Below are 15,013 nucleotides of genomic sequence, written 5' to 3' on the forward strand. Positions count from 1 at the left end.
TGCCTGCATCCTGCAACTGTACTGAATTTAAGATCTGATCCCTGATTCCAGGGGGGGGGGGGCACTTGACCCCCCTCGCATTTATCTGCAGACGCCCATGGCTGTCATGTCCCGATGAGTACTGGGTGGAACAATGCCGAATGCCAACACTCAAGCAATCTGAAAAGCATTGGAGTTGATTTACTAAAGTCAAATAGACTGTGCACTTTGCAAGAGCACTTTTGCAGAGCTTAGCAAATGGGGAGAAGCTTCGCTTTACAAAGAATATCCAATCACATGCAAGAAAAATTAAAAAAACAGCATTTTTGCTCGCAAATGATTGGATGATGGAACTCAGCAGAGCTCCCCCTCATTTACTAAGCTCTGGAGCAACTGAACTTGCAAAAGTGCACAGTCTATTTGTCTTTAGTAAATCAACCCCACAATATCTCAATAATTAGAACCCAAGCAACACTGCTCTGACAATACACAATAATGGCGCCTTGTTGTATTTTGGTCTTGCCACATTGACGTAACTGTGAATACAAATCGACAAGCGTTCTATAATGCAGCACAGGCCACCCAGTGGTCAATATCATTACACCTGCTGCTCCAATAAATAATAAAGAGGATTCACACTGACACTGAGTAATTATAATTCCCCCTCTATGCGTATGAATCTGAAGTGCGTATTGATCGCTGTCACCATAAGGGAGCCCTGAAAATATAACTGGCTTTCTGTTTTTGCATCCAGCAGATACATAAATAGATTTTATCCATCTTCCCAATACAGTAACATTTATATACAAGCGCCAAGAAGTACTTTTTTTGATGAATTAAGCATCGTTCAGCAAGCTCCGATGTTTACCAGGATGCCTTTTATTCCTTTGCATGAATTAAATATTAGAATTTTTTTGAGACGGAATTTTTAAAAACCGACCCGGGCATCGCTCGGATGTTCCTTTTCCAAGAAGCAATTCTCATCCCGAGCACACGGATCACAGCGAGGTGTCTCTTGCATAGTGCAGAAAGGCTTAATTTTGTTTTCATACCTGTCAATAGTAACATCCACCCAGGAAACCAAACACTTAATTTCTGTCTTGTGGGTGTTGCTGTCTGTCCAAAGAAGTGACACGGCTATTGTTAAAGATCAAACCGAGAGAATGCTGCTTCCTTTTATTTTCTGCTGAAATCAATAAAAAAAATAAAAAATTCACACTGTATACCTTGGGCAAGTTAAGTATGAGAAGGACAATTCATTGTATATTATGTGTGCCATTTAACCCCTGAAAATAGTGTTTACCCAACAACAAAAATATAATATATCCACTTAAGGACTGGAAGGATTTACCCCCATTTTTTGCAATACAGAACTGCGTCGATTTAACGGACAATTGCGCGGTCGTGTGATGCTGTACACAAACAAAATTGGCGTCCTTTTTTCCCCACAAATAGAGCTTTCTTTTAGTAAACAGTATTTTTTACTTTTTGCTATAATGAATATCCAAAAAATAATAATTTTTTCTTCAGTTTAGGCCAATATGTATTTTTCTACATATTTTTGGTAAAAAAAAAAATTGCAATAAGCGTATATAGATTGGTTTGCACAAAAGTTATAGCATCTACAATATAGGGAAGTGATGGCGAACCTTGGCACCCCAGATGTGTTGGAACTACATTTCCCATGATGCTCAACTACACTGCCGAGTGCATGAGCATCATGGGAAATGTAGTTCCAACACATCTGGGGTGCCAAGGTTCGCCATCACTGATATAGGGGATATATTTATGGCATTTTCAATATTATTATTTTTTTTTTTTACTAGTAATGGCGGTGATCAGCGATTTTTAGCGAGAATGCAACATTGCGGTGGACAGATTGCACACTTTTGACACTCTTTTGGCACCATTGACATTTATACAGCGATCCGAGCTAAAGAGAACAACTGATTACTGCATAAATGTCACTGGCAGGGAAGGGGTTAACACTAGGGAGCGATCAAGGGGTTAAGTGTTCCCTAGGGAGGTGTTTCTAACTGATTGGAGGAATGAATGAATGAATGAATGAATGACTTGAATGAGTAGGAGAGAGATCGCTGTTCCTGATCACTAGGAACAGCAGATCCCTCTCCACTTCCCTGACAGAACAGGGATCTGTCTGTTTACATTGAGGGACACAGTTAACCCTTTGATAGCCCCTGGTGTTAACCCCTTCCCTGCCTGTGTCATTAGTACAGTAACAGTGCATTTTTTAGCATTACTGGTCCCCAAAAATGTGTCAAAAGTGGCAGTTAGGTGTCCAATTTGTCCGCCGCACTGTCATAGTCCTGCTATAAATCGCTGATCACCGACATTACTAGTAAAAGAAAATATAAATAAAAATTCCATAAAAATATCCCATATATTTGTAGACACTATAATTTTTGCGCAAACCAATCAATATACGCTTATTGGGATTTTTTACCAAAAATATTTAGTTGAATACATTGATGAAGAAATTGGATTTTATACATTTTTTTTTTTGTTGGATATGTTTTATAGCAGAAAGTCAAAAAAATATATATATCTTTTTTTCAAAATTACTGCTCTTTTTTTGTTTATAGCGCAAAAAATAAAAACCGCAGAGGTGGTCAAATACCACCAAAAGAAAGCTCTATTTGTGGGGAAAAAAAGGACCTTCATTTTATTTGGGAACAGCGTTGCACGACTGCGCAATTGTCAGTTAAAGTAACACAGTGCCACATCACAAAAAATGGCCTGGTCAAGAAGAGGGTAAAACCTTTCTGGGGATGAAGTGGTTAAAGGAAGTTGAAAAATAGCAGACTTAAAGGATAATTTCACCTTTAAATAAATAATAAATGCACATGTTTTGCAGATAAAAAAAAAGTGCATTTTTTTTAACAGAACCTGCAGAGCATTGCACCTGCGATTAGTGAATGTCAGGCTCCTGCAGACACTGCTGAGAACTCTCCATATGGGCAGATAGCTACTCAGCTGCAAGAACTCCCAGAGAACCTTGAGAACCATTGAGAACTACAAGCCATCTTCCGCGGTGGTAGATGGGACTTGTACTTCGTTATTCACAGAACTATGTGAATGAATGACAAGGCTGCGTGGGGGAGCCCTGTACAGCTGCATTTTTTTTTTATTGTATATAGGAACATGGTGTGAAAGTGGGATTGCCTTAATCCCAAAGTCAGATAGAAATAGAAAATCCTCCAAAGAGCAGGGACTATTTGTTAGCACTACAGATAACTAAGCTCTAAAATTAAAATATACAAATCTTTATTACAAAGTACAATAATCCATAGAATAAATTAAAAGCATGATCGGGTGTAGGAAAGATCGATTGCAGGAAAGAAAAATCATTCGACTGTGTTGATGGGGGAATCCCTCCCGCAGCGTTATCATATTCTGCTGGTGGGGAGCCTTACCTACCGGCAGAACACAATGATCACTGCTAGCAGCTATAGCTACTGGCAGTAATTGCATGAAAAGAATTCAACAGTCTGGCTATACAGACGTTGATCCCTAGATCGAAAATTAGTACAACCAGCCTGCCCATAGATGGATCGAATCTCAGTCAGTCCCTCCAGAACTGGCTGAGATACCATTGCCACAAGCATCCCCCCTACTCCCTGTGAGAGATAGACAGGATGCAAAGGCAGCCAACGCCACAAGCACCCCCACCATCCCCCCAACCCCGCGGGAGACGGACGGCGCATAGGAAGGCGGCGATCGCTGCAAGCTCATCAATGATTCTCCCCGGGTGTTATATGAATGAGAAGGTGGCTGTGGAGACTAACCTTAACACAAGAGGCAGGAGGAATGAAGAGCTGGGCCATTCTCCTCTCTTTTCTCCTTTGGGCTGAACAGAAAGTGTGTCCTGAGACACATTTGGGAGTCCTAAGACTCCCTGGCCAATTGGGTCTCAGGAGCTGCTTACTGATTGGCCAGGAAGAGAATCAGGAAGACAATAATGAATATTAATTTGCTAATGTCATACAACTGGGTGGGCTCAGGGCGCAGTGCTCTGTGTCCTGAGCCCACCCTTTTTTTAAGCCAGTTAGAGTCTCAGGCTCTAATCATGTGCTTAAAAAAAAACAAAAAACATTGGAATCCATGTGTCCGGCGCCCTGCATGTAAATTAGGGGGCCAGATGCATGGAATAGGGGGGCTGCACCCCGCGTGGATGGGTTGCCACTAGACATTTGTGATTAGTTTTGTACGAATTGAAAATTCCTACGAATTTCCGGAAATTTGTAGATTCGTACAAATCCGAAATACAAATTTTTATGCTTACGAATTTCATACGAAATACAAAATTTCGTTAACGAATTTTGGATCCAAATTAACAGAAACATGACTGGTGTAAATGTTCACCAATCAGAAGAAGTCAGCACAGCACAGGTGCAGCACAGTGGTGTAGTGGTTAGCTCTTTCACCTAGCAGCAATAGGGTTGCTGGTTCAAATCCCGACCACTACACTATCTGCCTCGAGTTTGCATGTTCTCCCTGTGCCTGCGTGGGTTTCCTCCGGGTACTCCGGTTTCCTCCCACACTCCATAGACATGCTGGTAGGTTAATTAGACCCTGTCCAAAAAAAATGGCCATAATATGTGTATGTGTATGTGTATGTCAATGTTGTAAGTATGTTGGGACTCTACAGGTTAAGCACCGCATAAATAGCTGCAGATGGACACCAGTGGCAAGAAAAGCACCCTGAGGCGATTCAGTTCGTATAGGTAGCGCTATACAAGTCATTCATCCATTCACAGGGATGGTGGGAGCCCCTCATAAGGATAAATTCATCATAATGAACATTTGTAATTGTTACAAAAAGTTAACAAACCTAAAAGTTAAAAACCCAGGAAGTCCGCACAGAACAGGGATGGTGGGAACCCCTCTTAATGATAAATTCATCATAACAAATTTTCGTTATTTTAACGACAAGTTTACGAATCTAATGGAAATTTGTATTTCGTATGAATCCAAATAAAATTTCAAACACGAATTACAAAATACGTTTTTTTTTTTCATATGGAACAAAATGGAACGAAACAAAACAATTTTTTTGACGGTGCCCATGTCTAGTTGCCACTCGCTGCACCTTTGTCTATTTATGTCAAATTTTCTTTCCTATTAAAAATGAATGGTTTGTATGTATTTGTTTCCATTGGTTGTGTTTTCCTGTATAGACAAGTCTTAGCATTTTCATGTTGTCCTTTCAGCTCCCAATCCTTGCGCCGCTGGCAATGGAAGGGGTCCGTGTTCTCATCTGTGCCTGATCAACTTCAACAGAACCGCAGCTTGTGGCTGTCCACACCTGATGAAGCTTTCCTCCGACAAGAAGACATGCCAAGGTAAGGGTTAACACCGAAGTTGGTTCAAATCTCATCTTTTCTATAAATCCCCTCCCCCCAGGTTCCAAGCCTTTGTATTGGTATTTTAAAGCCCAACTCCGACCATCATTCATGTAAGCTAAAGAAAGGATCAACAAGATCAACAGTGCACATCATAGCAGCCATCTGTGAAAGCCGCCCAAGCATGTCATAAGGCTGTGAGATACTGTATAACACAATAAATGTAACAGGTAGACAGCAGGATCATAAATGAACACAACCTGAGATTGCACAGGTGTACGGGTAGCCCAACATTAATGTGGAAAAGACTAGTGGGCTCAATCCGTGTTTCTAGGTGATTCCTGTGCAGTTCAGTGTGGTGCAATTTTGCATCCTATCCATATGAATGGGCTGCAAATTGCACCAGTTTGCATGAAAAATAGTGCATCCATTACTTTTCAAAAATGCACCGCACCAAATCGCATGGTACTACAGTACCATGCAATTTAGGGCAGACAAATGCACTAAATTTGCAATCTGTCTTTGGGATGTCATTACCAATGTATTGGCACCCGCAGCAGATCACAAAGGCAGTGCGTTAAAATGCAGAGGGGAAATATGTATGCAGGGTCGGCACTCCTGCTAGGCGAACTAGGCAGCCACCTAGGGCGCACTGCTGACATTGACAGTGCATTTTTTTTTTAGCACTGATCACTGCATTGGTGTAACTGGTCCCCAAAAATTGTCACTTAGGGGTTGATTTACTAAAGGCAAATAGACTGTGCACTTTGTAAAGTGCAGTTGCCCTCTGCAAGTGCAGTTGCTCCAGACCTTAGTAAATGAGGTAAGGCTTCACTTTGCAAAGAATACCCAATCACGTGCAAGGAAAATAGAAAGAAAAAATGCATTTTTGTTTTTACATGATTGGATAATAAAAGTCAGCAGAACTTGTGCTCATTTACTAAGCTCTGGCGCAACTGCACTTGCAAGTGCAAATGCATTTTGCAAAGTGCACAGTCTATTTGTGTTTAGTAAATCAACCCCTTAGTGTCAGATTTGTCCGCAGCAATGTCGCAGTCCCACTAAAAATCGCTGATCGCCGCCATTCCTAGTAAAACAAAATGTGAAAAGTCAAAAAATTCCATAAATCTATCCCATAGTGTGTAGACGCTATAACGTTCATGCAAACCAATCAATATACACTTATTGGGATTTTTTAACCAAATATAGCAGAATACATATTGGCCTAAACTGATGAAGAAATTAGATTTTTTTTTATTTATTGGATGTGTTTTATAGTATAAAGTAAAAAATATAGTTTTTTTTTGTTTTTCTTTTAATTGTCACTTTTATTTTGTTTATAGCGCAAAAAATAAAAACCGCAATTGTTAGTCAACCTCCCTGGTAGTATTCCCGAGTGTGGCTCGGAGTTAACTTTCAGTACCATTAGCAGTAACCCTGAGCCACACTTGGGATTGCATTGTAGTATCCTGGTGCAGTGTACTTACCTTGTCACTAGGATCCTGCAATGTTCCCCCTGCTGTGTCCTCCGCCCGATGCTCTGTGTGCTGGGCTCCAATACCCGCAAGCGCCGCAACGCATGGGGGCAGAGCCCGGCAGCAAATCCAAAAAGTACACAAAACATAACACACACAATACACTGTAATCTTCCAGAATACATTACTGTATCAAATCATTTCACATCCCTTTTGTCCAGTGCCCTGTATGCACTTTTAAATTACATACCTCCCTACATTTTGATATGGGAATGAGGGACACCTACTAACAAATGTATGTAGGCATAGGACATGCCCCCGACACACCCCCTTAAAGGAGAATTAACCAAAAACAAAGTTAAAGCGGTTGTATAGTCATTTTTATAAGTTTAACCTACAGGTAAGCCTATAATAAGGCTTACCTGTAGGTAAAAAAAAATATCTCCTAAACCTGTACGGTTTAGAAGATATTACCCTCGCAATGCGTGGCTGACTGCAGCGGCGCATGCGCAAAGGGGATTCTCAGCTGAAAGTCCGGCAGACGCCGGACCTTGCCGGGAAGAAATCTCCCGCGCGCATGCGCGAGAGTGACGATATCGCAGCTCCGCCCACTCACAGCGCCGGAGCCGTGATACCCAAAAGAAACGCAGAGGGAACATGTCAGCTGGATTGAGCCAGATGTCGGGCCTCGTTCTAAGGTAAGTATTTCATAACGAGCTAGTATGCGGTGCATACTAGCTCATTATGCCTTTTCCTTTGCAGGTCAAAAAAAAAAAAAACTTCAGTGGGTTTACTCCAGCTTTAATTAAATCCACAAGGACTTTTTTTTTACCACTATTATTCCTTTATATTGGCTTTTAAAATGTACAAATGCAGAAAATTTGAAAATTTTAATGAAAGGTTTAGCACTGGGAAAACATTTTTTGAATTATAAAAAGTGCATTTTATATACATCTATATAGATTAGACCAAAATGAGGGACAAATGAGGAGGATAGAGGGACAGAGGGACATTGCTCCAAATCAGGGACAGTTGGGAGCTATGATATTATACATACTATTCTTTCTGCCTGGAAACTTGAGATTGTCCATAGCAACCAAAAAGTGTCCCTGTACGTCAAAAGCGGTTTTAGACCAACTAGAAAACAGTGATAATAATAATAGTGAATTGCGAGGAAATGTATTTTATTATATTCTATTTATTATATTATTATTTTTTATAATTATTTATAGTTGTTTATTATATTATAATTTATGATTTTGTGTTTCAAACTTTATCATACCCGAGATGTCTACTAGACTCTTGTTTGGACATATTTAAGTGTGTTAATTCTAGACATGTGCATTCGTTTTCGTCCGAATTTCGGGTATTTTTGTTATCGTTTTAACAAATGATATCCAACATGCAGAATCCGGAAAAAAAAATCCGACATAAACAAATGCTTTATTTTTATTTTCGTTGTGATAACAGTTCGATATAGATAGGAGATTCAACATGATGCTGACAATAGCGATCTGTGTCCATCGAACCTGTGGTCGAATGTGCCTAACCTTACCTCTATTAGTCCAAGATTATTCTACATAGAGAAAAAAGATTTGACATTATAGAGACAATAGCAAAAAAGGTTGAATGTGCCTAACCTTACCTCTATTAATCCAAGATTATTCTACATAGAGAGAAAAGATTTGACATGAAGATTCGACGAAGCAGTCGCCACGAGCGGACATTTATGGTCAAATGCTCCGCCCATAGGCTATAGAAGAATTCTAATGTTGGTTGACTGGTAAAAATAATTAATAAATATAATTGTTACTAGTGTCATACAACATTAGCATTCTACTATAGCTTGTAGGCGGAACATTCGACCGGAAATGTATGATTGGGACATAGTACAGTTTAGCTGCTCCATCGAATCTTATTAGAACATTCGACAGACACCATAAGCCTTCAATGACAGATTTGACCTTAATTACTTCGGATTTTCGGATGAATGCATTTTTTAATGAAACAAAATAAATAAAAACGAAATTCGGGAGTGACTAAATCAATTTATTTTTCAGATGAAAACGAAATTCCGAAAAACAAAATATTTCAGTGTGCACATGTCTATTATCTATCTAAGAATTACAGGCCTACAATATAAAATGCCAAATTTTTATGCAAAACAATTGTACCGCTTTGAGATGCAAAAATCTGACATAATCATACCACCAGGGTGGCTACAATAACACGGTGCCGTATCACAAAAAGTGACCTGGTCACCAAGGGGGTAAAACCTTCGTGGACTATAATAATTAATAAAATGAAGTATTTTAGAGGTTTCAAAGTAGTTTTAATTTTCACTGTTTTGCTTCTTTTTTTTTTTTTTTTACTCTCTTGGCAATTAGATTTGCACATGTAGAAGTGCCGGGTTTGGAATCACAATTGCATTGCGGGGTGTAGTTGGTATTTTAGCCAGGTTTCTGTCACTGGCTTTATTCATTCCTGACCGTTTATAGCTTAGAGGCACAAATCCCAGCGGTCATGCTTATTCCTTACAGCATGGCCAAGTTGAAACTTCTGCCGAAGGAGATAACTGCACAAATAACCGTATTTTATTTTGGTCAATATTAAATACAGGTTTCATTGATGGACAGGAATGTGTTGTGTGTAGACTGCAAAATCACATCTAGGCACACAAATTAGATATTACTTCACCGGTCAGTGTACTAATAAGAACACGCGTCTTGTGTGAGAAAATTGTGTTTTCCTTATCAGTTCCTTCATCCCTCTTTTAATCAGCAAGAGATTCTGAGGTTGAGTTACTAAAGGCAAATGGACTGTGCACTTTGCATGTTGACCAGATGTTAGTAAATGAGGGGACGATCATGCTGATTTCCATCATCCAATCATGTGCAAGCAAAATTGCAGTTTAAAAAATATAAAATAAAAAATGTCCTTGTATGTGATTGGGTATTCTTTGCCAAGTGAATCTTTACCCCATTTATTAAGCTCTGGAGCAACTGTACTTGCAAAGTGCACAGTCTATTTGCTATTAGCAAATCAACCCTCTGTCTTCACATTCAGTTTAAACTTGTGGTTCCCTCTGAAGAAAGATCAGTGGTGGAGAAGGCAGTGAGGTGACATATTGGGGGTTATTTACGAAAGCCAAATCCACGTTGCACTACAAGTGTAAAGTGCACTTGAAATTGCACTGAAAGTGTACTTGGAAGTGCAGTCACTGTAAATCTAAGCCCTTGTACACACAGTCAGGCATTCCAACAACAAAATCCGCCGGATTTTGTCCGACGGATTTTGTCTGAAATTGGTGTTGCATACACATGGTCGGACAAAGTTGTCGGAAAATCCGATCGTTTGTAACGTGATGACGTAATTTAGTTATGACGGGATTACATTCAGGCTAGTAGCCAATATCTTTGTCTTGTAATTTGATCTGAGCATACGTGGCACTTTGTCCGATCGGAATTCTCTACTCATGTTGTCGGAAAATTTTATAGCCAAGCTCTCAAAATTTGTCCGATTCAAACTGTCCGATGGAGCCCACACACAGTCGGATTATCCGACAACATGGTCCGATCGGACATTTTTCATCTGAATATCCGACCGTGTGTACAAGGACAAAGGGGTAGATCTGAAATGAGGGGAAACTCTGCAGATTTTATCATCCAATCATGTGCAAGCTAAAATGCTGTTTTTTTTCCTACTTCCAAGTACACTTTCAGTGCAATTTCAAGTGCACTTTGCACTTGTAGTGCAAAGTGGATTTTCCTTTCGTAAATAACCCCCATTATGTCACCTCTTCACAGCCTTTTTTGACCACTAAAAATCTGCACCACTTGCAGGTGGCTGGGGGGGGGGGGGGTGTTGTGGTGCAGCCCCCATTAAGGTCAATGGGTCATTTTGATGGGCAGTATTACCATAACTCCCAACTGTCCCTGATTTGGAGCAATATCCCTCTGTCCCTCTTTCCTCTTCATTTGTCCCTCATTTTGGTCTGATTATATAAATGTATATAAAATGTAGGTTTTATCTTTCAAAAAGTGTTTTCCGGTGCTAATCTTTCATCCAAATTCTTAATTGTTGCATTTGTAAATTGTAAAAGCCAATATAAAGGTAGATAAAGCCCTTGTGGATTTATTTAACCTTTTTTTTTTCAGTTAACCACTTAAGCCCCGGACCATTTTGCTGGCCAAAGACCAGAGCACATTTTGTGATTCAGCACTGCGTCGCTTTAACTAACAATTGCACGGTCGTGGGACGTGGCTCCCAAACAAAATTTACGTCCTTTTTTTCCCACAAATAGAGCTTTCTTTTGGTGGCATTTGATCACCTCTGCGTTTTTATTTTTGGCGCTATAAACAAAAAAAAGCTACAATTTTGAAAAAAACACATTATTTTTTACTTTTTACTATAATAAATATCCCCCAAAAAATATTTAAAAAAAATAATTTTTTTCCTCAGTTTAGGCCGATACGTATTCTTCTACATATTTTTTGTAAAAAAATCGCAATAAGCGTTTATTGATTGGTTTGCGCAAAAGTTATAGCGTCTACAAAATAGGGGATAGTTTTATGACATTGTTATTATTAATTTTTTTTATTAGTAATGGCAGTGATCTGCGATTTTTATCGGGACTGCGACATTATGGCGGACACATTTTTGGGGCCATTGTAATTTTTACAGCAATCAATGCTATAACATTGCACTGATTACTGTAAAAATTACACTGGTAGTGAAGGGGTTAACCACTAGCTGGTTAGGAAGAGCTTAAGTGTGTCCTAGGGAGTGAATCTAACTGTTAGGTGTAGAGGCTATGTGTGACACGTCACTGATCTCTGCTCCCGATCACAGGGAACTGTGATCAGTGACACTGTCACTAGGCAGAATGGGGAGATGCATGTTTACATTAGCATCTCCGCATTCTTCAGCTTGGTGAGATGATTTCGGTGATCCTACTCAGGGAGCTCCCGGCAGGGTCGTGCGAGTGCCGCCGCCGGCGTGCACGTGACCACATGGCAGCAAATTCAAAGGGACGTACCTTTATGCCTATTTGCCCAGCCGTGCCATTCTACTGATATAAATCTACCTGCGGCGTTCTGCAAGTGGTTAAGTCTCCTTTAAGGGGGTGAAGCAGGGGGCGTGTCCCATGCCTACATGCGTTTGCTAGTAGGTGTTCTTCATTCCCATCTCAAAATTTTGGGAGGTATGAGTATAACCCATTGAGCACAATAGAGAAAATCATTGTTGCCCTGCCATGGGATGTGTACACCCCCGTCTGCTGCCTTTGCAGCTTAAATGGGAGCAGCTCAAACTTGTGTTCTTACCACCCCCTAAATGTTAATGTAAACAAGGCCTAATAGTAGTAACGTGCCTATGTAATGTACATATGTAATGTAGATCTGCAACCTCCTGTAGTGTTAGCAAGATATCTTGAGGTCTTGATGGGAGGTTATTGATAAATGACCATTACCTATTTACAAACTGGGCATCATATGGACATTAATAAAAAGAAAATAGAGAATAGTTTTGATTGTTTTTGCTTACAGATTTCTTTTAACCAATTGCGAACCGTCTGGCCATACTGTTGGCAGGCGGCCCACGCAGGCAACATACATTGCTGCCTTCTTCCAGGTGCATGCGCCCACTATATTAGTACTATAAAAAGAAGAAAGAGCAAATTCCAATATAAATACCATAGTTTGTAGATGCTATAACTTTCATGCAAACCAATCAATATACACTAATGCTGCGTACACACGTTCGGACATTCCGACAACAAAATACATGGGATTTTTTCGGACGATGTTGGCTCAAACTTGTCTTGCATACACACGGTCACACAATGTTGTTGGAAATTCTGAACATCAAGAATGCGGGGACGTACGACGAGCCGAGAAAATTTGAAGTTCAATAGCTAGTGCAGATTTTCTGCTTGATGCGTGCGTATAACTTTGTGCGTCGGAATTGTACACATGATTGAAATTTCCGACAACGGATTTTGTTGTCGGAAAATTTGAGATCCAGATATCAAATTTTGTGTGTCGGAAATTCCAATGGAAAATGTCCGATGGAGTCTACACACGGTCAGAATTTCCACCAAAAAGCTCCCATTGAACATTTTCCGTCGGAAAATCCAACCGTGTGTAAAAACAGTAGTGATCAAATACCACCAAAAGAAAGCTCAATTTGTGTGGAAAAAGTCTATACATTTAATTTGGCTATGTTACATGACCGTGTAATTACCAGATAAAGTAGCACAGTGCTAAATAGCAAAAAATGGGCTGGTCATGAAGAGGGTGAAATCTTCACGAGTTTGTGGTTAATTTCCCAAGTAAGCTGTCACTTGATGGACATCACATTACTTTTTCACCAGCTACGTATCACTATCTTGACATAGTCAGGTCGTACCTGAAATTAGAAGTACGCAAGCAAATATAGTTCCATAGGGTGATATATAAATTAATTCTTATTTTCCTTAATTTTCAGAGATGAAAAAGTTTCTTGTCTATGCTAGAAGATCAGAAATACGAGGAGTTGACATAGACAACCCCTACTTCAACTTCATTACAGCCTTTACTGTTCCAGACATTGATGATGTTACAGTGGTAGACTTTGATGCTCTTGAAGAAAGATTGTACTGGACAGATGTGAAGACTCAGACAATAAAACGCGCGTTCATAAATGGGACCGGTCTAGAGACGGTCATCTCAGGAGGTAAACCTATGAACTTGTTTCTCTGTATTATAAAATGTCTCCACCTTGCAATCACCTTGATCATCTCTTTTTAGGGACTGATATCAGTGGGCTCAATAAAGTGTACCGTGCAAAGCATTCCATGGTGCCTCATTCATTAGTAGGCATTCTTTAATTGTGTGACACCTTTTCACATCTTCCAGCGTTCACTTCTGAAAAGTTTTCCTGGCACCAAGAGAAAAAAAGGTGACAGGGGTCCCACCCAGATGATTGACAGCCTCAGCTTTGTTCTTGTGTGCTGTATGAGGGAGGGGGAGGGGGGGGGTGTCCCTTTCCTCCAATCAGCTGTCAGAGCTCTTCTCGCTGAACTTTTAGCTCTGCCACCTGTTTCCTGAAATCTCAGAAAAGCTGATAAACAGATACAACTTATATTGGAGGATTTATTTCATCACTGTATTTCACCTGAGGGCAGTCACTTTACTTAGTATATGTAAGTCTTTATAAGCACTTTTATGCTGCATACACGGGATCAGAATTTTGGCCAGTAAAAGACAGATGAGAGCTTTTCATCGGAAAATGTGATTGTGTGTATGCTCCATCGGAATTTAGCTGGCTGAATTCCCGACAGCAAAAATTTGAGAGCATGTTCTCAATTTTCCCGATGGAAAAACTTTCTATCGGAAATTCCGATCGTGTGTATGGAATTCCGACGTGCAAAAACTCACGCATGCTCAGATTTAACTACGAGATGGAAGCTATTGGCTACTGGGTATTGAACTTCCTTTTTCTAGTCTTGTCGTACATGTTGTACGTCACCACGTTCTTGACAGTCGGAATTTGGTGTGACCACGTGTATGCAAGACAGTTTGAGCGAAATCCGGTGGGAATTCCATCAAGAAAACCATCAGAGCTTTTTCCGACCATAATTACGATCATGTGCACGCGGCATAAGGCTACTTTTGCACTGAGGCAGTTTTCAGGCGTTATAGCGTTAAAAAAATAGCGCCTGAAAAGCGCCTCTCAAGCCTCCCCAGTGTAAAAGCCCATGTGCTTTCAGATTGGGACATCGCGCTTGCAGGACTAAAAGTCCAGAAGAAGCATCTTTGGGGCAGTGTGGGAGAGGTGTATACACCGCTTCCACACCGCCCTGCCCATTGGAATGAAAAGGGATTTGAAAGAGCCAAAACCGGGGAGAAATTAACCTCCTTCTTCGGCCACTAGCGGGGGTTAAAAGCTAGCAGGCGAAAAGCACAGCTAGAACGAGAAAAGCGCCACTAACGGACCAGTCGCCCAAGTGTGAAAGTACCCTAAGGCTTAATCTTCATCTGGAGCTATACCCATAGGCGTGCATACAGGGTGTGCCAGGTGTGCCCAGGCACACCCCAATCACCCTGTACACCACAGATTCTCTCTACTGCCCTGCCCCCCTTCCCCCCACAGTGCTTCCGGTTTCCCTCCTCTCCTCTCCTACCAGCTGCTGCTGCGGGCACACACAGGGGGGAT

The 15,013-nt window shown here is 40.6% G+C and overlaps 1 protein-coding gene across 1 annotated transcript in view; it reads left to right on the forward strand.

The window, feature by feature from the left end:
* The window catches only part of LRP1B (LDL receptor related protein 1B), a 2,110,020-nt gene that overhangs the window by 1,349,958 nt on the left and 745,049 nt on the right, over window positions 1–15,013 (forward strand). The window contains exons 28-29 of the mRNA XM_077447755.1: window positions 5,211–5,342; window positions 13,304–13,531. Coding sequence (XP_077303881.1) covers window positions 5,211–5,342; window positions 13,304–13,531 — 360 coding nt within the window. The remainder of the gene's footprint in view (window positions 1–5,210; window positions 5,343–13,303; window positions 13,532–15,013) is intronic.

This window comes from Lithobates pipiens, unplaced genomic scaffold (genome assembly GCF_037356315.1).
Source record: "Lithobates pipiens isolate NorthernLeopardFrog02 unplaced genomic scaffold, aLitPip1_a1.2 Scaffold_22, whole genome shotgun sequence".
NCBI classification, from domain to species: Eukaryota; Metazoa; Chordata; class Amphibia; order Anura; family Ranidae; genus Lithobates; species Lithobates pipiens.